The 26,660-nt window shown below is 48.5% G+C and overlaps 1 protein-coding gene across 1 annotated transcript in view; it reads right to left on the minus strand.

Moving 5' to 3' along the window:
• The window catches only part of LOC138304300 (serine protease 33-like), a 229,764-nt gene extending 203,910 nt beyond the window's left edge, over positions 1 to 25,854 (minus strand). The window contains exons 1-2 of the mRNA XM_069244252.1: positions 25,615 to 25,854; positions 15,749 to 15,775 (exon numbers count right to left, since the gene is read on the minus strand). Of these exons, the coding sequence (XP_069100353.1) occupies positions 15,749 to 15,775; positions 25,615 to 25,741 (154 nt within the window). The 5' untranslated portion in view covers positions 25,742 to 25,854. The remainder of the gene's footprint in view (positions 1 to 15,748; positions 15,776 to 25,614) is intronic.
• Positions 25,855 to 26,660: the final 806 nt, after the last annotated feature.

The following is a 26,660-nucleotide window of genomic DNA, read 5'->3' on the forward strand; positions in this document are numbered from 1 at the left end:
AGAGGCCCCCAGCGATGACAGCAGCTCTGTCTCCCTGGACCCAGATGACCAGCCCGGCCCATCGGGGACCTCTGGACAGTCGGTTCCCCACAGACAGCCACAGGCTACACCAGACCCAACCCCCTCTGGGAACACCAGCACAGCTCCCACCCAGCGGGCCCATGCCTCTGTCTCCAGGACACGTCAATCAGCGGTGTGTCCACCACTACAGGGCACCCAGGTTGACCCACCACCCCAACAACAACAGGGACCTGGGGGCAGTGGTAGTGGGCACACCGTCCAGGGGACAGAGGCCCAGGAACACAGGGGAACTGGGAGGGCTGCTGTGCGACAGGGGGGGGACAGGCCCAGGGAACCGACTCTCCAAGAGGCCCTCTCCTCCATCATGGGAGCTTACCACCACTTCCAGGAGACGATGGCGACGGTACTGGCCAGGTTCCAGGAGATCCAGGCACTGCAGGAGGAACGGTACATGGGGTTCAGAGAGGAACTGAGGAACATCGGTTCCGCAATGGGGACCATCGTCGTGGCCTTCAACCAGATAGTGACCACATTGCGGGACCATGTGGCACCCCAAAGGGCCCCTGTCACTAGCCCAGGCCAGGAACAGCCTACCACCTCCGCCGGCGCTAGTGGACAGGAGGCCCCCACACAACAACAGGCCACCAGAACCCCACCTCCTGCAGAAGAAGAACCACCCCGCAAGAGGAACCTGAGATCTCACCAGAAGACAGAGTAGGATTGCAAGACCCCCGCCAGCCTAAGATACCCCCTGATGTCATCCCACTGTCCCACATTGTCACCCTGTCCAACCTTTAACTGCCCCTGCTCCATCCTTCCACAGGCATATGGACAATGCACCTGTGCGACTGAGAACTGGACTCTGCCATGGACATTACTCCACCCCCACCCATCACCGTTTTACATTAATGTACCTATATGTAGCACTTAAAATAAATCACTTATTGCACTTAAAATAACAGGAGTCTGCTTGTATTCTTAACAAATGTATTACACATAACGGTGCAATAATGTCCAGTTACTTTGTGATGACAACATACCCATTTCAATAAGCTTTAGTCCATGGGCAAACAAAGCAGAAGTCACGCAGTGGGTCATACAGCTCTGAAAAGGGAAGGGAAAGTCACAAATCAGTTAACAGGAACTGGGGGGAAACACAGACAGTGGAGACGCATGAGGCCTTAAGTAAATGTAAAATGGCGTGGGTGATTCTTACCTGTGTGCTACTGAAAATATTGTTGTATGACTGTATCCCTGTTGTCTGTGTCGTCCCCGCCGTCTTCCTCCTCTTCACTCTCCACAGGCTCCACAGCTGCTACAACACCACCATCTGGACCATCCTCCTGCAGAAAAGGCACCTGGCGTCGCAAAGCAAGATTGTGAAGCATACAGCAGGCCACGATGATATGGCACACCTTCTTTGGTGAGTACATTAGGGATCCCCCTGTCATATGCAGGCACCTAAACCTGGCCTTCAGGACCCCGAAGGTCCTTTCTATGATCCTCCTAGTTCGCCCATGGGCCTCATTGTACCGTTCCTCTGCCCTGGTCCGGGGATTCCTCACTGGGGTCAGTAGCCACGACAGGTTGGGGTAACCAGAGTCACCAATTAGCTACACACGGTGTCTCTGTAGCTGTTCCATCACATAAGGGATGCTGCTATTTTGCATGACATACGCGTCATGCACTGACCCAGAGAACTTGGCATTTACATGGGAGATGTACTGGTCAGCCAAACAGACCACCTGGACATTCATCGAATGATAACTTTTTCTGTTTCTGTACACCTGCTCACTTTCTTTGGGGGAACCAAAGCCACATGGGTCCTATCAATGGCACCAATGATGTTGGGGATATGTCCAAGGGCATATAAATCACCCTTAACTGTAGCCAAATCGCCCACCTCAGGGAAAATAATGTAGCTCCGCATGTATTTCATCAGGACAGACAACACTCTGGACAAAACCTTAGAAAACATAGGCTGAGACATCCCAGATGATATGGCCACTGTTGTCTGAAAAGACCCACTTGCCAAAAAATGGAGTACTGACAGAACCTGCACCAGAGGGGGAATCCCTGTGGGTTGGCGGATGGGGGACATCAGGTCTGGCTCCAGCTGGGCACATAGTTCATGTATAGTTGCTCTGTCAAGCCTGTATGTAAGTATGATATGTCGTTCTTCCATTGTCGACAGGTCCACCAGCGGTCGGTACACGGGAGGATTCATCCTTCTCCTCGCAAGTCCCAGCAGACGGTGCCTAGGAAGGACAACATGGAGCACAGAGTCAAGCAACCCACAGGTTTGTTCACACAGCTTGCACAGTACACGAATCGCTATGCATTGAAAGGCTTGTATGAGTGGCAATGCAAGGCCTAGGCCTGTGTGACGCAGTAGAAATTCAACCATGTGGGCCCTTGAAATGGCGGCTGCCTGACCTGTGAAGTGTGACAGTGGGATGTGAGGTCAATGCGCTGGCGTGGCACACCGTGGCGGTAGGCGGTCGAAGACCGCGGTGCTAAGCCGCATTGGTTAACATTGCACCCTATGGGTTTCAGTAGCCAATGAGGATGGGCGCCTGCGGTCGCGGTACGCACCGCGGCGGTACGCACTGCCGCGGGAGTGACCGCCATTTTCTATCTGATTAATCACTCGAGACCTGATCATCCACAGGAGAGGACCGATACTGCAAGTGCTGCTGTGACCTCGGTCTGAGAGATACAATGGCTGCTGCGACTGGGGAAAGGGCCCCTGCCTTCACTTCTGAAGAATTGGAGAAACTTGTTGATGGGGTCCTCCCCCAGTATGCGCTACTCTACGGTCCTCCAGACCAACAGGTTAGTACACAGGGTGAACGTTGAATGGGCTATGCCTGTGTTGAGTGGGGTGTATGTAAGATGGTGGGGAGGGGAGCGAATGAGGAGTGCAACGCACGAAAGATGAGAGCATGTGCCACATGGCAAGGTTGGGGAGGGGGGGGCCACTCACATTGACCAGGCAGAAAAGTGATGAGATTTCCTTTACCACCCTGTACATGTTACATAGGTCAGCGCCCATCAGAAGATCGACATTTGGCGTGCCATCGCCAAGGACGTCCGGGCCCTGGGGGTCCACAACAAACGGGGCACCCACTGCCGAAAGAGGTGGGAGGACATCCGCCGCGGGACCAGAAAGACCGCCGAGTCTCTGCTGGGGATGGCCTCACAACGTAGGAGGGGTGCCAGCCGCCAATTGACCCCCCTGATGTCCCGGATCCTGGCGGTGGCCTACCCTGATTTGGATGGGCGTGTGAGGACATCACAGCAGACACAAGGGGGTGAGTATCAGCACATTCTGCTATCTTTGCGCGCAGTGAAGGTGTCTGGGTGGGGCAGGAGGGCTGTGGCTATCTCTAGGCCAGGGCGCATTCTGTAGGCTAGGCCCCTCCATTAGGCATGGCCCTGTGCCCCACCCCCCACCTCTGTAGGGTGCCAAGTACAGCTATCCATGGTCTGGCCTCACCCATGTGTGCATTTGTCGTCCATAGACCTGTAGGCCTAGTCACAATAACTGAGTAGTGTACCCCGAATGCGCGGCCTAGTGCAGGGGGCTTCTGTGTCTGTCCTCTCCGACAACGGTGTTACCAATGCATGCACTCAACCTGTCTTCATTTCTCCCCCCCCCCATTTTCTTTGTCTTCCTGTTCATGTGTGCATTAGCATCATCAGGCGGAGGAGAAGTGGCATCGGCGCACGAGGGAGCTGCATCTCACATGGCCCCGGAGGGCCATGCAACAGACTCCGAGTACACCAGTGAGACGGAGGGCGAGTGGAGCTCCACAACGGGGACCCGTGGAGACGTCAGCGACACCGACACGTCCTCGGAAGGGAGCTCCCTTGCGGTGGCGGCAACATCCGTGCCCACCGCCACAACAGGCACAGCCGCCACCCAGCGCACCAGCCCCGCCCTCCCAGCAGCCCCTCAGCGTTCGCCCCGTGCCCGCTCGCCCAGGAAGGCGGGCATCTCCTTCGCCCCAGGCACCTCAGGCCCTGCCCCAGTTACCCCTGCTGCCCTCAGTGAGGAGGTCATTGACCTCCTCCGGATGCTCATTGTTGGGCAGTCTACCCTTTTGAATGCCATCCAGGGTGTAGAAAGGGAGGTGCATCGGAGCAATGCATACCTGGAGGGCATTCATTTGGGTCAGGCTGCCCATCAGCGATCGTTCAACGCTCTGGCCTCAGCACTGACGGCAGCCATTGTCCCTGTCTCCAGCCTCCCTCTTCTGACTCCCTCCACCCAGTCCCAGTCTCCTGTTCCTCTGCATATCCCATCCACACCATCAGACCAGCCTGCACACACCTCTACACCCAAGGGCAGCTCATCCAGACATAAGCACCACAGATCCCACAAGCATTCACCCAAGCAACATCCAGATGCAGACATGCCAACAGTCACTACCACCTCTGTGTCCCCCACCTCCTCATCTCCCTCCTCCCTCCCTGTGACGTCTCCACTCACACCTGCATGCACACCACCATCAGCCAGTACTTCCATCACCAGCACACCCACCAGAACAGTCCGCACACGTGCAGTCACCACCCCCACTGCCATTTATACGTCCCCTGTGTCCTCTCCCAGTGTGTCTGTCACCCCCTCTTCCATACCACACAAACGCAGGCAGCCACCCTCCCAACAGCCATCCACCTCACGACAGCCTCCGTCACAAGCACCTGCACCCAAAGACAGCACACTTGACTCTCCTACAACCACATCCTCTTCCTCCACCCCCATACCCACTACACCTACCCGTCCCTGTCCTTCCAAAGTGCTTTTCCTTTCCAACCTTGAGCTCGTTCCAATCACTGACCCACCCCCTCCATCTGGTAAGAGTAAAAAAAGCACCTCAGCTACCACCAGCCCTGCATCTACTATGACCATAGTGCAGGGCTATTGGAGTCCACCAGCTCCTAGGGCAGGAACATCGGCCAGCAGCAAGGGGACAGCCAGCCCACCCCCTGGGAAGAGGACAAAAAAAACAAAGGGCCGGCGCGACAAGCCTGAGACGGCTGCCACCAAGGACAGTAGCCTTGCCCCGTCACCTGCCACATCATCAAAGGGAGGCAAGGGCCACAGAGCTTCATCAAAGGAGGGCAAGGGCAGCAGGGCGGAGAAGTCAGGCAGCAGGCGAGCTGCCCAGGAGGGCCCCACCAGCCCCATTCCGGTTGTGACGGACTACACCCACGGGCCCAGGACTCCATCACAGGAGGGCCCCGCGACCGCTAGGTCGGATGGCGACTGAGCGGGAAGTCCTGGCCAGGTCTGGCTCCCTAGAAACACAGGACAAGAACCGCTGAACAGGGCCCTGCCGTGACAAGAACCGCTGAACAGGGCCCCGCCGTGACAAGAACCGCTGAACTGGGCCCCGCCGTGACAAGAACCGCTGAACTGGGCCCCGCCGTGAGAAGCACCGCTGAACAGGGCCCCGCCGTGACAAGAACCGCTGAACAGGGCCCGCCGTGAGAAGAACCGCTGAACTGGGCCCGCCGTGACAAGAACCGCTGAACTGGGCCCCGCTGTGACAAGCACCGCTGAACAGGGCCCCGCCGTGACAAGAACCGCTGAACTGGGCCCCGCCGTGAGAAGCACCGCTGAACAGGGCCCCGCCGTGACAAGAACCGCTGAACAGGGCCCCGCAGTGACAAGAACCGCTGAACTGGGCCCCGCCGTGAGAAGCACCGCTGAACAGGGCCCCGCCGTGAAAAGAACCGCTGAACAGGGCCCCGCCGTGAGAAGAACCGCTGAACAGGGCCCCGCCGTGAGAAGCACCGCTGAACATTGGCCCGCCGTGACAAGAACCGCTGAACTGGGCCCCGCCGTGAGAAGCACCGCTGAACAGGGCCCCGCCGTGACAAGAAACGCTGAACAGGGCCCCGCCATGACAAGAACCGCTGAACTGGGCCCCGCCGTGAGAAGCACAGCTGAACAGGGCCCCGCCATGAGAAGCACCGCTGAACAGGGGCCCGCCGTCTCAAGCACTGCTGAACTGGGCCCTTCATCTCAAGCCCCGCTCCGCTGGGCCCTTCCTGTCAAGTACCGCTCCGCTGGGCCCTTCCTGTCAAGCACCGCTCCGCTGGGCCCTTCATCTCAAGCACCGCTCCGCTGAGCCCTTCCTGTCAAGCACCGCTCCGCTGGGCCCTTCCTGTCAAGCACTGCTCCGCTGGGCCCTTCATCTCAAGCACCGCTCCGCTGGGCCCTTCATCTCAAGCACCGCTCTGCTGGCCACCGCCGTCTCAAGCACCGCTCCGCTGGGCCCTTCATCTCAAGCACAGCTCCGCTGGGCCCTTCCTGTCAAGCACCGCTCCGCTGGGCCCTTCATCTCAAGCACCGCTCCGCTGGGCCCTTCATCTCAAGCACCGCTCCGCTGGGCCCTTCCTGTCAAGCACCGCTCCGCTGGGCCCTTCCTGTCAAGCACCGCTCCGCTGGGCCCTTCCTGTCAAGCACCGCTCCGCTGGGCCCTTCCTGTCAAGCACTGCTCCGCTGGGCCCTTCATCTCAAGCACCGCTCCGCTGGCCACCGCCGTCTCAAGCACCGCTCCGCTGGGCCCTTCATCTCAAGCACAGCTCCGCTGGGCCCTTCCTGTCAAGCACCGCTCCGCTGGGCCCTTCCTGTCAAGCACCGCTCCGCTGGGCCCTTCATCTCAAGCACCGCTCTGCTGGGCCCTTCATCTCAAGCACCGCTCCGCTGGCCCCTTCCTGTCAAGCACCGCTCTGCTGGGCCCTTCCTGTGAAGCACCGCTCCGCTGGGCCCTTCCTGTCAAGCACCGCTCCGCTGGGCCCTTCCTGTCAAGCACCGCTCCGCTGGGCCCTTCCTGTCAAGCACCGCTCCGCTGGGCCCTTCATCTCAAGCACCGCTCCGCTGGCCACCGCCGTCTCAAGCACCGCTCTGCTGGCCACCGCCGTCTCAAGCACCGCTCCGCTGGGCCCTTCCTGTCAAGCACCGCTCCGCTGGGCAACGCCGTCTAAAGCAACGCTGGCCCATTGACAGTGCCGGTTCTGTGTCGAGCAGGGCTTCACGAAGCACTCTGGGCACCATGCCTCCTCCATTAACAGTGGAGTCGGTAATCCATCTGATGGACTGTGGCTTGGCACTCCCCAGGATGGCACAGTGGGCAAGCCACCCACTGTAGAGACTTGTGAGACTGTGGCTTTGCACTCCCCAGGATGGGACAGTGGGCATGGAGGCCCCTCGTGGATCTGGCGTCGTGGACTCATGTTGCTGAGGTGCCCCCCCTTCCCTTCCCCCTGAGGTGCCTGTAGTTTTATCATCTGATGCCCCAGCAGTGTTCTCTCCAATGGTATCTGGTCTCCTGTGTGGGCTTTGCCCATGTGTTTGTGCACATTGGCCCACGGACTATGGAACTTTGACAGAATGGGCAGGATTTATTGCCTATGTATATAATTTTAACTATGTTCATTCCTTATTTTGTATCTTTCATATTGCATATTTCCCATGACTTCAATGGAGCTATTTATACATATATTTTATAGATCATTTTAATTGTGTCTTTGCATTATTCCGGTGGGTTTGGGGGGTGTCACTCTGACTTGTTGCTCTGCATTGGGGTGTAGGTGTTTGGGGTGGGGGGGTGGGTGTATGGCGTATGTGTGTGCCCGTAAGCTTTCCTCCTCCCCCCTCCCCTGTGTCGTAGGTGCAGTACTCACCGTTGTCGGCTGCGCCGGCGTTCGTACTCCTGGTAGATGAGCAGGTAGACAATAGCTGGTAGGATGTTTAATTCGGGTTCCATGCTGTCCTCCTTCCTCGTGGAGTGTGTAGAGGTGAGCGTTTTCCCGTTCGTAGTCTTTTTCCGCCATGTTTTTATCGGCGTGGCTCCCGCCCCTGAAAAGGTGGCGGATTGGTGAGTTGTGATAGGGTGGGCGGTACATTGTCTGCCGCCTGCCTGTTGGAGGTGACCGCCGCGCTGTTTGTCTGTCCCGCCGTGGCGGTCGGAGTGTTAAAGTGGCGGGCTGTGTTGGCGGTTCCCGCCAGGGTCAGAATTCCATTTTTTTGACCGCCTGCCTGTTGGCGGGTTGGCCGCCACTTTATCACCAACCGACAGGGTCGGAATGACGCCCTATGTCTGCCAATTATTCTGGAGAATATATTCACTGACCTTAAAATAACTCTTAATTCTGAAAGTCAGCTAGGCTTTACTCATTTAATTATCTTTTAACTTGCATCTGTTCTTTTTGTTTTCGTACTAGTGAATTGTATGCTGTATGATGATCTAGGTATTCGTTTTGCTAGTTTTGTTTTTGCTGCATATAATGTTTTATTGCTGTCAATTGCTCTGTACTTTGAACCTAAGTAAACTATTTTGATAGATTGATGCCATGTTCTTGTGAATTATAAACCTATGATGTCATCCTGCATTTCGGCTGTTATCGATAAAGCACTCAACCAAAGGTTAAGTAGTTTATTATCTCACCAAAATCTTGGTGTCATTCACAGCAAAATCTCACTTCTCTTCTGTTCCTTGCGCATAATTTGCAATTCCTTAACTAGTGAGATGTGTAATTGTGAGCATGGCATTGGTACACCACCGTTGATATTATATGGGCATACAGATTTATATCACTGCTAGCTGTATGTGGTTGAGTGCCCTTTTTTTTACTTGTGTCATTATTACATTTATCTTACATATGGGGAGTTGACCAAAGTTAATAAACGTTCTCCAGATTGTAATTTCTCTTAAGTACTTGTGAAATGAGAACAAGCTGTGTGCCTTTTTACGGTCGAGCGCAACGAGCACCGTCTCCGGTGTAATCTCTCTGTGGGCTTTTAACCACGCCCATGTCAAGCCTATCCGTTTGGTTGGTTCGTCAGCTTGCCTTTTAAAATTAGCTTGATTTCATTAGTCAGGGCTCTTCTGTTGTTTAGCCCGCCTCGAGCGCACCGGCCAGCTACTGAAAACATACGAGGCTCCATGTTTTCTGTATGGTTTCTGCACTATTTTTCCTATTTATTTCACAGGCAGCTCAACCTTGCTGGGCAGAAGTTGAGTGCTTTGCATGACATCGACCCAGTTACATGGATAATTGCACTTTTGCAGTTACATGGATAATTGCACTTTTGCGGTTATATGGGTAATTGCACTTTTGCCGATAGGTTTCACTGCAACCGGATTTTTGTTCCCTTTTGTGTGTTTGCTTTGTGCTCGTGGTGGCTGTCAGCTCCTTTATGTGAAACTGTTTTACTTTTTAGTTTATGTGGCAAGAAAAGTCAGGTTAGGAGTTTGCATTGCTAATAGCTTTAATCTGAGTAAACGCGAGACCCATTGGATTGCAAATGCTTGTGAAATAGATTCTATCCGAGTGCCATTGTTTTATAAGGCCCTAGTCTGCTGAGTAAAAACTAAACGAATTAAGATGTTTACCTTTAGATGAGGATGGTGCCCCTCAAGAAAGAAAATGTTACTCACATGCAAATGCAATGAACATATAGGACCGAGGACCCAGCAGGAAGGGTTGTATGTCAACCCCTAAAATACAAGGGAGTCCATATACTGCTACATAGAATCTCCTACATTGAAATGAGTCCCTCTGAGATTACCACTGCAAGGATTACCACTCCTGAGGTTACCACTACTGTGATTACTACCTCTGAGATTACCAGTGCAAAGATTACCTCTGCTGAGATTACCACTTTGGAAATTACCACTGCAGTGATTAGCACTGCTGAGATTACCACTAATGTGATTACTATCTCTGAGATTACCACTGCAGGGATTACCCCTGCTGAATTACCACTATTGGGATTACTACCTCTGGGAGTACCACTGCAGGGATTACCACTGTTGAGATTATCACTGCTGTGATTACTACCCCTGTAGGGATTACCACTTCAGCGATTACCTCTACTGTGATTACTACCTATGAGATTACCACTGCAGGGATTACCACTGCTGAATTACCACTACTGTGATTACTACCTCTGAGAGTACCACTGCAGAGAGTACCACTGATGAGATTACCACTACTGTGATTACTACCTCTGAGAATACCAGTTCAGGGATCACCTCTGTTGAGATTACCACAGTTAAAGTGATCACTTCAGGGATTCCTACTGCTGAGATTACCACTACTAGGATTACTACCTCAGATTACCACGGCAGGGATTACCACTGCTGACATTTTCACTCATGTGATTACTACCACTGAGATGACCACTACTGTGATTATGACCTCTGAGATTACCACTGCAGGGATTACCACTGCTGAGATTACCATTACTGTGATTATCATTACTGTGATTACTACTGCGGAGATTGCTACCACTGAGATTACCACTGCAGGGATTACCACTGCTGAATTACCACTACTGTGATTACTACCTATGAGAGTACCACTGCAGGGATTACCACTGCTGAGATTACCACTACTGTGATTACTAACTCTTAGATTATCACTGCTGATATCACCACTACTGTGATTACTACCTCTGAGATTGCCCCTGCAGGGGTTACCAATGCTGAGGTTGCCACTACTGTGATTACTACCTCCGAGATTACCAGTGCAGGGATTACTTCTGCTGAGATTACTGCAGTTGAAATTATCACTGCAGGGATTACCACTGCTGAGATTACCACTACTGGGATTACTACCTCAGAGATTACCACTGCAGGTATTACCACTGCTGAGATTACCATGGATGTGATTACTACCACTGAGATTACCACTACTGTGATTACAACCTCTGAGATTATCGCTGCAGGGATTACCACTGCTGAGATTACCATCACTGCAATTATTACTACTGTGATTACTACTGCTGAAATTACCACTGTTGAATTACCACTAGTGTGGTTACTACCTCTTAAAGTACCACCTCAGGGATTACCATTGCTGAGATTACCACTACTGTGATTACTAACTCTGAGATTACCCCTGCAGGGGTTACCACTGCTGAGAGTACCACTACTGTGATTTCTATTCCCAAGATTACCAGTGCAGGAATTACCTCTGCTGAGATTACTACAGTTGATTACTCCAGAGATTACCACTGCTGGGATTACTACCTGTGAGAGAGCCACTGCAGAGATTACCACTACTGTGATTACTACTGCTGAAATTACCACTGGAGGGATTACCACTGCTGAATTACCACTACTGTGATTACTACATCTGAGAATACCACTACTAACTCTGAGATTACCACTGCAGGCACACTGCTGAGATTACCATGAATGTGATTACTACCACTGAGATTAACACTACTGTGATTACAACCTCTGAGATTATCGCTGGAGGGATTACCACTGCTGGGATTACCATCACTGCGATTACCACTACTGTGATTACTACTGCTGAAATTACCGCTGCAGGGATTACCATTGCTGAATTACCACCAGTGTGGTTACTACCTCTTAAAGTACCACCTCAGGGGTCTCCATTGCTGAGATTACCACTACTGTGAATACTAACTTTGAGATTACCCCTGCAGGAGTTACCACTGCTGAGGTTACCATTACTGTGATTACTATCCCCAAGATTACCAGTGCATGGATTAGCTCTGTTGAGATTACTACAGCTGATTACTCCAGAGATTACCACTGCTGGGATTACTGCCTGTGAGATTGCCACTGCAGAGATTACCACTGCTGAAATTACCACTACTGTGATTACTACTGCTGAGATTATCACTGGAGGGATTACCACTGCTGAATAACCACTACTGTGATTACTACATCTGAGAATACAACTACATGGATTACCACTGCTGAGATTACCACTACTGTGATTACTAACTCTGAAATTACCACTGCTGATTTTACCCTTACTGTGATTACTACCTCTGAGATTACCCCTGCAGGGGTTACCACTGCTGAATTACCACTACTGTGATTACTACATCTGAGAATACAACTACATGGATTACCACTGCTGAGATTACCACTACTGTGATTACTAACTCTGAAATTACCACTACTGATTTTACCACTACTGTGATTACTACATCTGAGAATACCACTACTAACTCTGAGATTACCACTGCAGGCACACTGCTGAGATTACCATGGATGTGATTACTACCACTGAGATTACCAATACTGTGATTACAACCTCTGAGATTATCGCTGGAGGGATTACCACTGCTGGGATTACCATCACTGCGATTACCACTACTGTGATTAATACTGCTGAAATTACCGCTGCAGGGATTACCATTGCTGAATTACCACCAGTGTGGTTTCTACCTCTTAAAGTACCACCTCAGGGGTCTCCATTGCTGAGATTACCACTACTGTGAATACTAACTCTGAGATTACCCCTGCAGGGGTTACCAGTGCTGAGGTTACCACTACTGTGATTACTATCTCCAAGATTACAAGTGCAGGGATTACCTCTGCTGAGATTACTACAGTTGATTACTCCAGAGATTACCACTGCTGGATTACTACCTGTGAGATTGCCACTGCAGAGATTACCACTGCTGAAATTACCACTACTGTGATTACTACATATGAGAATACCATTACTAACTCTGAGATTACCACTGCAGGCATTACCACTGCTGAGATTACCACTGCTGAGATTACCATGGATGTGATTACTACCACTGAGATTATGACTACTGTGATTACAACCTCTGAGATTATCGCTGCAGGGATTACCACTGCTGAGATTACCATCACTGTGAATACCACTACTGTGATTACTACCTCTGAAATTACCACTGCAGGGATTACCACTACTGAATTACCACTAGTGTGGTTACTACCTCTTAAAGTACCACCTCAGGGATTACCATTGCTGAGATTACCACTACTGTGATTACCAATTTTGAGATTACCCCTGCAGGGGTTACCACTGCTGAGGTTACCACTACTGTGATTACTATCCCCAAGATTACCAGTGCATGGATTAGCTCTGTTGAGATTACTACAGTTGATTACTCCAGAGAGTACCACTGCTGGGATTACTACCTGTGAGGTTGCCACTGCAGAGACTACCACTGCTGAAATTACCACTACTGTGATTACTACTGTGAGATTGCCACTGCAGAGATTACCACTGCTGAAATTACCACTACTGTGATTACTACTGCTGAGATTACCACTGGAGGGATTACCACTGCTGAATTACCACTACTGTGATTACTACATCTGAGAATACCACTACAGGGATTACCATTGCTGAGATTACCACTACTGTGATTACTAACTCTGAAATTACCACTGCTGATTTTACCCCTACTGTGATTACTACCTCTGAGATTACCCCTGCAGGGGTTACCACTGCTAAGGTTACCACTACTGTGATTACTACCTCTTACATTACTACTTCAGGGATTACCACTGCTGAATTACCACTAGTGTGGTTACTACCTCTTGAAGTACCACCTCAGGGATCACCATTGCTGAGATTACCACTTCTGTGATTACTAACTTTGAGATTACCCCTGCAGGAGTTACCACTGCTGAGGTTACCACTACTGTGATTACTATCCCCAAGATTACCAGTGCATGGATTAGCTCTGTTGAGATTACTACAGTTGATTACTCCAGAGATTACCACTGCTGGGATTACTGCCTGTGAGATTGCCACTGCAGAGATTACCACTGCTGAAATTACCACTACTGTGATTACTACTGCTGAGATTACCACTGGAGGGATTACCACTGCTGAATTACCACTACTGTGATTACTACATCTGAGAATACAACTACATGGATTACCACTGCTGAGATTACCACTACTGTGATTACTAACTCTGAAATTACCACTGCTGATTTTACCCCTACTGTGATTACTACCTCTGAGATTACCCCTGCAGGGGTTACCACTGCTAAGGTTACCACTACTGTGATTACTACCTCTTACATTACTACTTCAGGGATTACCATTGCTGAAATTCCACTGATGTGATTACTACTACTGAAATTACCACTACTGATATACCCACTACTGTGATTACTACCACTGAGATTACTACTGCAGGTATTACCACTGCTGATAGTACCACTACTGTGATAACCACTACTGTGATTACCACTGCACGGAATACCACTGCATGGATTACCACTGCTGAGATTACCACTACTATGATTGCCACTACTGTGATTACTACAGCTGAGATTACCACTGCAGGAATTACCACTGCTGAATTAAAACTACAGTGATTACTACCTCTGAGAGTACTACTGCGGGGATTACCACTGCTGAGATTAACACTACTGTGATTACCTCTGCTGAGATTACCACTGCAGGGATTACCACTGTTGAGATTACCACTTCTGAGATTACTACTACATTGAGTAAAATAGATTCAAGAGTAAGTGCACTGACTCTATGTTAACCTACATTTTAAAATGAAACCTTACTTTATAACTACCCACCACCCCATCTTTATGGTCATACAGTGCCCTCTCCTTAACCCAGTGGTTACATTGCGTGGAGGGTGCCGGTGGCCCCACCAGTACGTTTTTTGGCGAACCAGGGCTCTTCCACTCTGTCCCATGGTGGTCCTATTGGTCTTTACAATGCATGGGCCTGCCCTGTCATTAGTCTCACCCAGGCCCAGGCATAGTTATGACTGTAGCCTTCTCAAGAGGCAGGGACACCAAGCGCTTCATTTTCCTGCATCCATTCTTATGTTAAACCATTCTGTGCCCAGGCAAAGACACACTTTCATTTTCATTAAATAATATTTTGTACCCTGTAACAAGTCCAGCATTTCAGGATTTTGTATTGAGTATTTCTTGTTTGTCCATGTACAGAGGCATGCTATCAGTTTCAGGTAGGCTAGCCCCTTTGATATTTTAGTAGATGCTGCTTTCTTTCACTCCTTGCCTTTTTTTCAGTAGAACACTAAATATGTGTTCCCATGACATTGACCCTGTTACATGGATAATTGTCTCTTTTGCGGTTACATGGATAATTGCACTTTTGCCAATAAATTTCACCGCAAGCAGACTTCTGATTCCTTTTGTGTGTTTGCTTTGCGCTCGTGGTGGCCATTGGCTCGCTTATGTGGAACTGTTTTACTTTTCAGTTTATGTGGCAAGAAAAGTGTGTTTAGGAGTTTACAATGCTAATAGCTTTAACTCGAGTAAACGCAAGACCCATTTCATTGCAAATGCCTGTTTCCATTGTAATGGCGTCTAAGTCTCAGTATCCAGATAGCTGCAAGCCAGGAGAATACTCCAAGGAAAGGAGGGCTGATGGCCCTACAAAACAGGCATTTCTTTTTGGCTCAGTAGGAAGAGATCATAAGAACTCCACCTCCTCCCCGCTGCCTGCAGGTTGCTGTGAGGAAGAGAAAATTGACAACCTGCGGTGGCTGCTTAAAAGTGCCCACGTGCCAGAAAATGACACTAGGACAAATTCAGCATATACCACTGGGTCAGCTGATCCCAGAAATATGTGCCTAAACTGGGATCTGGTGAGATCCCCACATTTCCTGAGCTATTTGCACTGTATTATGAAGTTGCATTCATACCCACAGGTTATCCCCCTTTTAAATTACAGCTCTAAATGTATGTGGTGGATCAAATACCCTGCAATTCATGGAAATCTTTGACATTACAGCTTCATTTTGCAGAAAAGATTCTAGTTTTTTCTGGCATTAGAAATGTGCAGAAAGGGCTTAACTGAAGCTCTGATGAATCCAGTAAAATGCCAGCTTGTCTCGTTTCTGTTTTCACGCCATGTGCCTGGAGAGCTAGGTAAAACATCATGTTGATCTTCTTACCTTCCACAGAGGCCATAGTGAGATATCCTAAAAAAGAAGGAAAAAGGGCCCAGGTTACTAAACTCCGAGAGACTGTTGCTCTGGCTTGAGCCATCTTTCAATGGAAAGCTACAATCCAATCAAAACACACCATCTACAGGCATCACCAGTCAAAACAGTGTTGCTTCACCCTGGGAGTCTTCATGGCTACCACTGATTGGGTGCAAATAATACATCTAGCGCATTCTCTCGGTTTGCGCCAGGGGCGACACTTAACTCGATGCCCCTGGCATGGTCCGGGGCAGTGCACACAATTACTCTAACATATTGCAAATTATACTATACAGAGACCCCCTGCCTGGCACACATAACTCCTACACCGGATGCCACCCCCATCCCAGTGTATAATTTGATATCATAAAAAACATATGGCAAGTGGAGACGAATTGTAAATTCTTGATCAGGTAGTGAAAATTGGCTATATATATATATAAAATTAAAAAATTGCCTAGGCCTCATTACGACTCAGTAATAGGGAACTGCCGTGTGGTCCCCGCAGTACCGGATCCAGAGCTGCCTCATTTTTCCAGCTAACCTTTGTTTTTAATGAGGGCCCTCAAACGGGAGTGCTGCAGTAATTCTGATCTAGTACAAACATGAGATTACAGTCCAATCAGGAAAGGAGTAATAATCTCTGGGAAACCGTGCACAAATAATTGTTCCCTATTTCTGGGTTTGAAACTTGTAATTGGCTGGTAATCATGCATTCTGGAATTGTTGCACCCTCTGGAATTCATTCTGGGTGCAGGATTAACGATGCAGTTTACCTTCACCCCGTGTAATGAGGGTCTCTGTAGTGAGTAGCATTGCCCTGAGGAATAAAGACCTCTTCTTTTCACAGCACTATGAAGTCGCAAGGCGGTGGCAGGAAACACTTTGCACAATTATCCCTCGTATTTGTTTTATTTCAGGCTTTGCTTACGACTTGCATGCATACAGACAAATAGGTACAAGAGTACTAAAATCATGACCCAACGCAATAAAATAAATCACATTGCCCTCCTTCATTGTCTAAAAGGCACTGGGTTAATAGAAAGTGTATTCCATTAATGCAAAGTCCTGGCTCTCATTTCACAAGGCAAAACAGGTTTTATCTTGTTCCATAAAAACATTGTCAACCACACTTCTGCGCGGCTATTCTCAATATTTAAAATATAAAAATGGCAAACATCAACTCAAATTGTTACAGCTATAAACGGCATAAGAGTTAAAACCAAGAGCTCTTGTGCAGGCATTTTCACGAGCCCTAGAAAATAATATTTTGCCAATGACATGTTCCCGTTTTACTAACAACAGGGCCCTTTGAGACTATTTGTTGCATTATGCTGCTTGTGACCATTTGCAGCAGCGCCATGAACAAGTGTCCTACAATGGCCATAGGACAGCATCATTTGAAATTAACACTGCAGAAACTGATTTTCACATCACCCTGTAGCATCCCTTAAAAACACGCAAAGCATTATTTACACCTGGAAGATGGCACAAACGCCTAAAGAGCTTTCAGCAATACCTGCATAAACTGACATTGACAGGGGTGCAGAAAGAAGAAGTGGGCCCCGTCATCGGCCTTCACAATGGAGTACATCATAATAATCAAGTTGAAATCTATTCAAATTAAACGTGAACATAGATAGAACACAGTTAAAGGGAATGTGTCCAATCAACGTATCATCCCACAAACGCGAGGTTTCAATATAATTTTTATAGAACGACTTCATTCTCATCTTTTTCGCTCTGAAATGTCCTGTTACGACAAACAATTTCTTGGTTCATCAGGTTTCAGGATATCCACACACATTTGTCCAAAAAAATAAATAATTTTTAAGGAGATTCTTTGGATGCTTGATGGTTATTCTGAAAATCTGGCTGCATTTTGCTATTAAGTGCATCCACCAGCCTGGCCCTTCTGAAAACACTCCACCATCATTGCTGCTTCCCATTATCTCTTGATCCTGGCTTGAGGACCTATGCACCCTTACCAAAGATGGCCACATAGAAAAACCATCAACATCAACTCTCAGAGGTCTGGTGTTTCTGAATCTAGGAAGGCGAGATCGGTTTTACAAGTATGAATTTACACCCAAAAAAATGAAGTAGGGGCTACAGGGCAGAAGTTTAGTGTAGCCCATGCCTGTCGTTTCAGACACTATAGGCAAAGGCCACCGCCAACCCACCTACCAGACACCAACTCAGCCACCAGTAATTTTCCTGTGACAGTTTTGTTGCACAATATTTTGTACTCCACATTCTGACATACATCCTGGCAAATAGTTCCGGCTTTCCCTCATACTGCAAATATTGATCTCATGACTGTGGTGGATGCATTCAGTCTTTTTTTTTTTTTTTCGCTCAAAGTCTACCTCCCCTGGCTCACTCTGGCCTGCATTAGTGAAACGGGCAGACATATTAACACCTATAATTCCTGGTCCCCCGCGCAAGAAAGAGGCATTCTCACAGTTATACTGTGGATGAGGATTGGCAAGAACCCTTGTCGAAGAAGGCTGCAATTCAGAAGCAGAATGCACAGTTTACGGACAAACTACTACTTCTTTTTACAGATTTCATTACGGTGACACAGTGATAAAGCTGCTGTTGGAGGTCCGAAAGAAACGTGTGACCCTGGGCATTATACAGAGCATACAATGCCCTACCAAGTTGAAGATGGTTCATAACATTGACCCAAAAAAGTTTGGCTTAATGGCCAGAGCCCCGGGCACGTCATGGAATCTTGCTGTGCCCAAAATAAAAATCTGATCTTGTGTAATGTTATCTGGTGCCTATACAAATCACTCTAATTCCCTTGGGACATGTTTGCACTTTATAAAAACTACAAAGAAAAAACAAAGATTGGACCTTCTTTTTCGGACAAAGTAAACTCAAATATCCAAAATGGCTGTTGGTGGGGAGCTCTCCTCTTTTGAAATTGCATTAAGCATTTGAATACCCAGGCAGCAAATGCACTGCCAGATTCTACTAAGTAGTCACGCATTGTCGAAATTAGCGGTGTGAGGTGTCATGCAAGGCACCTTACATATTAGTTTTGGGCATTATCCTTCCTGATCTCTTACCTCCCTCTCTTCCATCGTTCTTCATTCTCCCTTTTGCCCTTCCTTCTTTCTCTCCTTTCATACACCCTTCTTACACCCTCATTACAAGACACCTAAATAAAGGATGTAATAATACTTCACCCGGTATTATCCAACCGCGTGGTATTATCAGCAGCGGTTTCTCCTTGAGGGTGGGGAATCATCGACACGCTAAACGTGAACAATAAAATAGTAATTAAATGATTTCATTGCCATTTTATTTTTCACAAGGCGCGCTGCAGCAGTACAGCCTGCCATGGAGCAAGGAGAAATAAGGGTCATGTCCCCCTTTGAACGGAGGACTAGAGCAGTGCTGGCAGACACTGCAAGGTATGCATGTTAGTTTGGCTGGCAGACTTGCACCTGCCAAACTTTCATGGCACTGTGAAGCACTTCATTTGGCTGCATTGGACAGCTGGGTTGAGACCAAGCACAGGCCCTGAGGGCCTGAAAGAGCATCTGGCCAGCCCTCTCCATCCAATCCTTGCACTGCTCTCATGCTGGTTACTAGCATGAGAGCAGAACCAAGATTGCTTAGGGAAGTTTCCTCTTCCACTCTTGTCGATCAGATATTGCAAAAGACACAGAGGATGACGCAGCCTGGGTAAGTACATTTATTTGATTTTTAATTTTAATATAATGCATGTGAGTGTTTGTATTGTGTATGCTTTTATGTTTGTGTACTGTTTTTACTGTTTTTTTTATTTGGTGGGTGTTAGAAATGGGGTCTTTGGTTGGCAGTCAGGTTACCCCCTGTCCAAGCAAGGACCGTCACTCTAGTCAGGGTAAGTCACACACAATCCAAATGATCCTGTGCCCACCCTCTGGTAGCTTGGCACTGAGCAGTCAGGCTTAACTTAGAAGGCAATGTGTAAAGTATTTGTGCAATAAATCATGCAATAACACAGTATAACACCACAAAATACACCACACAGTGTTTAGAAAAATATATTATATTTATCTGATAAGATGCAGGTCAAAATGATCAAAATGCAAGTATACGGTGAAATATCACTATAAAAATGATATAAAGTGTCTTTAGTCTTTTAAAAAGCAACAAGTGTCTCTTTGAAGCACAAAGTACCTGGTTTGCGTTCAAATTCTCCACAAGGGACCGTAAGAAGGGGGAGATGCATGGAAAACGGGGAGATGTGCGTAGATTATTCTGGGGCGCACACAGACGATGCGCTGTTGAGTTTTCACGCAGGGAAATTTGCATCAATTTCCGGTGCATAGACTGGGATCCTCTTCTGGTTGCAGGGTTTTCCGACGCCCCGGGGACGATGTGTCGAAATCCTGGACATGCAGGATGAAGTCACAGGGGCTGCATTGATCTGGTGGGTGAAGTGTAGAAATTTCTACCGCACGACAGGCGCTGCATCGATTCATCTCAGGAAGTCGGGCTGTGTTGTTCCGGCTCGGCTTTGCGTCCATCCAGTGGGCCGTGTGTCGAATTTCCGGTCGCATCGCTGGCGCTGCCTCGATCTTATCTTTGCGAAGTCGGGCTGTGACGTTCTGGTTCGGCGTGCAGTGATTTTCTCACCGTGATGCAGGCTATGCGTCGTTTCTTGCAGGCTGTGTGTCGATTTCTGCCCCACAAGGAGTTCTTTTGCAGGAATGAAGTCTCTTTGGTCCTGAGACTTCCTCCAAGTCCTTGATGCATCTTGTAGCTTCGGCCCCCAGTACTCTATTTTGTGATGCACAGCTTCCTGAGTGGTTCTCTAGTGACGTGGGAGTCTTTATCGTAGTGCTGCATGGGTCTATTCTGCAACTTTCTTGCCCCATGCTGTGGGACTCCTGTGTGCGCAGCCTGGTCTTCTGAAGGCTCTCTGAGTTGCTGAGAGCCCCCTCAGACTCCATCTCCTAGGTGGAGTCCACCTGGTCCTTCCTGGTCCCGGGAAGCGCAATTTAGTACCTTTATTTGTGTAACACTAAGTATTTTCTTTCACGTGTCTGAGTACTGTGTGACTACGGTGGTATTGCATGAGCTTTGCATGTCTCCTAGAAAAGCCTTGGCTGCTCATCCACAGTTATCTCTAGGGAGCCTGGCTTCTAGACACTGCCTACACATCACTAATACGGGATAACTTGACCTGTTACAAGGTGTAAGTACCATAGGTATCCACTACACACCAGGCCAGCCTCCTACATTGGTGGCAGCAGTGGAATAAGTACTTGCAATTGCCTTATCACTCTGTTACCTGGTGCTTTCCACAGGAAAGACTACTCCATTCTTAGAGAAACTACATAGTAACTAGTGCAGGAATCTAGGGATAGGTAGGTTAGGTACACCCAACACCACCCTAACACACAAACCATGTCTGCAGCTGGACCTAGCTCTGAGGTCATGGACTCTCCTTATGAGGGCATGACCTTCAAGGAATTGAAGGGGCTGTGTTCAGAGAGGAAGCTAGAGATGGGGAAGAATCCTAATAACAGTTTACTTCTGAACCTCCTTCTTCAGGATGACCAAGAACATGCGGGTAGCCAGGAGGAGGAGGAAGAGGGAGACTCTAGCCCCATTGCGTTAGAGGATAATCTTCTAGGTTCAGGGCGAGGGTTCTTCAAAACATCTTGTTCCTAGCAGACCAACTAGTGTAGCTGGTAGTGGGTGGGGAAGTCACTCAGGTAGGGCTCCCTTTACACCTAGAGGACAGGTAGCTAGGATCACTAAGACTAGGGAAAGATCAATTTCTGCCCACTCTCATATCACTTCAGTGTCTGAGGGGTCACACTGCACAACTCCAGGGGATGACTCTATAAATAGGGAGCTCAGAAAGCTGAGACTGGAGGAGGCCAGGCTGAGGCTGCAGCAGCACAAACTAGCTCTAGATAGGGGGGCCTAGGCAGTAGAGAGGCAGGGGTGGGGTTAGCACTCCATGATGGCAGCAGCAGTTTCAGGGATTATAGAGTCAGGGAGGACTCCATAGATGGCAGACACCTTCACAAACTTGTTCCCTAATACAAGGTGGGGGATGACATATACAAGTGGTTTGCTGCACTTGAGAGGGCCTGTAAAGTTCAGAGGGTCCCTCAAAGGCAGTGGGCTGCTAATCTCTGGTTGTCCTTCTCTGACAAGGGGAGGGATATACTTCTCACTGTCAGGGAAGAAGATGCAGACAACTACAATATGTTACAAATCAGTACTCTTAAAAAGTTTTGGTCTCACAACTGAACAATATAGGATCAGGTTCAGGGAGACCAGAAAAGAGGCCTCACAGGATTGTATTGACTGTGTGGACTATACAGTTAAAGCTTTAGAAGGCTGGTTACATAGCAGCAAAGTGTCTGACTATGAGGGCTTGTATAATCTGCTACTGCGAGAGCATATTTTAAATAATTGTGTATCTGACTTGTTGCACCAATACTTCGTAGACTCAGATCTGACCTCTCCCCAAGAATTGGGAAAGAAGGCAAACAAATGGGTCAGAACAAGGGTGAGCAGAAAAGCTCATATAGGAAGTGACAAGTATAAGAAGAAAGAAGGTGGTAAGCCTCAGGACAAGCGTGGGGACAAAGACAAAAGTAAAGACTCATCATCAGGACCACAAAACCCCTCTGGGGTGGAAATAAAACCTTTTCTTCTTTTTTTACACACAGTAAAACACCTTGGTGCTATGTGTGTAGAAATAAAGGCCAGGGGACAAATACTGACCTGGTAAAGCCCCTGAGCCTACCACCACTACTAGCTCCACATCCACTCCTAGAGTCCCTAGCAGTAGTAGTAGTAATTGTGGTGGGACTACTGGCAATAGTCAAAACAAAGGTGTAGTTGGGTTCACATTTGGGTCCATAATAGAAACTGGGGAAGGTGTAGAAACCCCCAAGACAGTTTCTGCTCACTCAGCTGCTTGTCCCCTTAATATGGATAAGTACAAACAGCAAATACAAATAAATGGTGTTGAGGCCCAGGCCTACAGGGGCATAGGTGCCAGTATCAACATAGTCACTGAAAACTTAGGGCCTCATTTCGACCCTGGCGGCCGGCGGTAAACTGGCGGTAACACCACCAGCTATTATGACCGTGGTGCAATAGCCATGGCCATACCGCCAGCCTCTCCACTATACCGCCAGGCTTTTGCTTGACGGCCGCTGCCCTGGGGATTATCGCCAGCCTGGCCACGGCGGTAAACACAGCCATGGAAAGGCTGGCGGTAAGGGGGACATGGGGTGCCCCTGGGGGCCTCTGCACTGCCCATGCCCTTGGCATGGGCAGTGCAGGGGCCCCCAGGCATAGCCCCATCGCGCAATTCGGGCAGTGAAATGCACGACAGGTACTACTGCACCCGCTGCACATCAGCATTGCCGTCAGCTCTATTACGAGCCGGCAGCAATGTTGAGGTGACTTTTCTGTTGGGCCAGCAGACGGTAACACTGTTACCATCTGCTGGCCCAGCGGAAAAGTAAAAATAGGGAGCCAGAAATACCACCAGCACTGGCGGTATTCTGGCGCGCTCTGCCTCGGCGGTCTTCAGAGAAGACCGCCGAGGTTGTAATGAGGGCCTTAGTGTCACCTCCACAACATCTACTTGGTCAGAAATACCAAGTCACAGATGTTAACAGCTCCACTCAGTCCCTCCCCTTAGCTGTAGTGCAACTTAGCTGGGGGTGGAGTTACTATCCCTAAGCAGGTGGTAGTCTCACCTAGCTTACCTGCAGACTGTCTCTTAGGAAATGACCTAGAAACTTCAGGTTGGGCTGAAGTAGAGTTTTGTACCCATGCATCCATGCTGGGTATACCCCAACAATTGCTCCCTTTTATTTTAAAGGAGTCTAAAAAGCAAAGTAGGGGACGAGTACTGGAACCTGAAATAATGGCCCAGGACACTCCTAAAAACACAGGCATGCAGGATATCAAAGTATCCCCTGCCCACCCTCTCACTAAGGATACCATTCCTCTGAGGGAGGATACCACCCCCAGGGTGGAGCCTGTATCAAGGGAGTCAAAAGCTACCACATCTAGACTCCCAGAGGTAAAAGTTCCACTCTATGAGAAGCTTAAGACAGAAAAGCAACCCTGCCTTGTCTTAGATAACGTGGAGCAACCCTACAGCCCTCCCAGGGAAACTTTAGTGCAGCACCCCTACACTACCTCTAACATCATAGGACAGCAAACCTGTCCTTATGTAGAGCCCTTGGGACAGCAACCCTGTACTGCTTTACCCAAGAAGGACAACAGCCCTGTCTTCCTTTAGAGACTTTGGGACAAACATTTTGCCATGTCCTAACCTTGCTAAGACAGCATCCCTGTCTAGCTTTACAACCCTTAGGACAGCAAACCTTACAATTAAACGTCAGCTTGCCAAATACCAAGGTTGGTAATCTGAAATCCACCCCATGCATTTTTAATTTATTATCAATTAATCCCTGCCCTTTTACCTCCCACTTGCATGTTCATGTTGTCTTCGTTTAAGATGGTTTTGGCATCTTTCCCTTCCTTTGTCTTTCTGAACAATGTGTTTTCCCTCATTTATGCTCCATAATGTAAATGTGCAAAAATAAGTGCTGGTGCTCAAAAATAAGTGCCAATGGATCCCCTGGCAAACACGGCTCAAATTAAGCACTGCCTACCAGGGATTAAGGGACACCGTTGTGCTTTGTCCTTGCAAATTAATTCCTCCACCTATGTTGTGTTTCGAGCAAGGTCCCTGTTTTCTTGGGCAGCGCAGGAGTCCAGCGCTGGCTGGTTTCGCCAGAACAAAGTCGATAGATGAGTGCTTTATGCATGGTTTAGTTGTCAGTTGCTGCATAGTCATTTTTCTTGAATAGTCAAGCTCATTGGGCAAAGTGCCCGATTTTGAAAAACAAAAACCTGTACATTCCACAGACCTATAAATAGGACTAAAATCTTGCACTGACAGAAGGGTACAGACTGACTTAATTGACAGTGCTCACTACCATGAAAACCATAGACAATGAGGCACTTTTACACACAATAAAGCCTATGATGATTAATTTACTTTCTCCAAGGGGCAGCTAATTTTCCGCATGGAAACTTGCCTTATTCTTTGTTCTCCGAAAACCTGGACGTGGGCTAAATATGCTGAAATTATCTGGGACATATGTTAAATCCCTAGGACTTCCAGGGAAATCCGGGTCGCATGCTCACTATATATTTGGGGCTTCTGTGTCATCCAAAGCATGTGGCCTCAATGCAGTTGCTCATACAACCTGCTACTTGGCCCAACTCATAACTTTGTGAGCCTCCCTCTCATGACTGGAGACAAAAGATCGCGTAGAGAGTAGAAAAGTACCTTGGGGGGAGAGGAGGGGCAGAGAGGAAAGAGCCACCCACGCCCAGGAGATTGACAGTACAATCTCTGAAGGACCATGGGTGTAGTGGCTGAGTTGCTCACCTTGTATCTCTAAGGTATATTTTATGTACCTGGCTGAAGCACTTGACCAAAATTGTGTAAATTCCGACCACAGTTCTCTGTGTCATAAATAGTAAATAAGAGCAGTTTAAAAATTATTTATAAAAAAATCACATCTCGATTTCAGCAATCGAGTTTTAACTACATGCCCCTCACAGGCACAGTTTATGGGACTACAGCTCTTGTCGCACATGTTCCCTCAGCAACAAAACTGTAGTTCTTTTTTAAGTCCGTTGCCCTGTGGAAATGGTTTGACACTTAAAGAAATACTCGAAATGAAGAGAAGGAAAACAAAGATTTTGGTGAAAAGATGTTGCATTTCATATATTCCATAAATGCGCAGGCGAAGGATTGCAACGTTTCTTACCTGGGGTCAAGTGAAAGAAAACAAGAGTCACCAGGCCAGACCATGCCATCGCTTTTCCCTCTAGTTCTCCCTGCTCGAGACGAGTCTTCGATAGATGCCCAGAAAGGATTAAATGTGCTTGGATCATAAAGACGAAAACGGTCAAGATGTCTAGCTATTCACACGCTGAGGACGCGCCTCAGTCAGCACCTTGGGAAAGGGCGCCCTCAAGCTGCTTGTGCCGTGAGGTGGATACGAACCTGCCTTAGGCACTGGCCACTACGTCACCCTGTAGCCACCTTTCCAGGAAGCCATGGTTAAACCGGTTTTACTATCACCAACTCATCTCTCCTCTGGTACATGGGTTACAAGCGGAAGTGTTCAAGGGCGAGGTGGGGACTCTGCCGCCTACCCATATTCGGATCTTGTATAAACAGAATTATAGCCGCAGGGCCATTTGCACAACGTTGTTGCCAAAACATTCGAGGTAATAAAACAACATTCCAGTACGCTGCTCCGCTTCAAAGTCCACCTTACAACATTCCTGGCAGTGTCCCAGCATTACACACGCTACACAGCGAAAACAATGACACATATCTGAATCGCTGGCATGGCTATGCCGCATAATTTGTTTCTATAAAAGGAGGCTCTATACTGAAATATATACTGTAGTGCAAGCTGGCGCAGTGGCGTCAGCTCTCTGCCACTATGTAAATACGCAATTTTAATAACCCGATGAGAGCCGCTCTTTTTAACATATCATACATTTTCCTACAACTCTGTGCCTCTATCCCCATCACGTTTTACGCACCCCGTTTCTTTCTCCCTTTTTTTCTTATCCACTCCCTTTTTATGCAATCTCGCTTGTTCTCCTTCCTCGCTCATCTCCCTCTTCTTGCCTATGTCATATTCTCCTTCTCTCCTAAGCCACTTTCAGTTAAGTTTCCGAGTCTTCTCTCTCGTTCGTTGTCTCCCAGTCCAGGCGGTGTGTGTGTGTTTGGGAGGTCGGGGAGCGGGGGATCGTTTAAACAAGAAGTATCGGTGGACCACAAGGATGAATGCGGTTG

Source organism: Pleurodeles waltl, chromosome 7 (assembly GCF_031143425.1).
Source record: "Pleurodeles waltl isolate 20211129_DDA chromosome 7, aPleWal1.hap1.20221129, whole genome shotgun sequence".
In the NCBI taxonomy this organism is placed as follows: Eukaryota; Metazoa; Chordata; class Amphibia; order Caudata; family Salamandridae; genus Pleurodeles; species Pleurodeles waltl.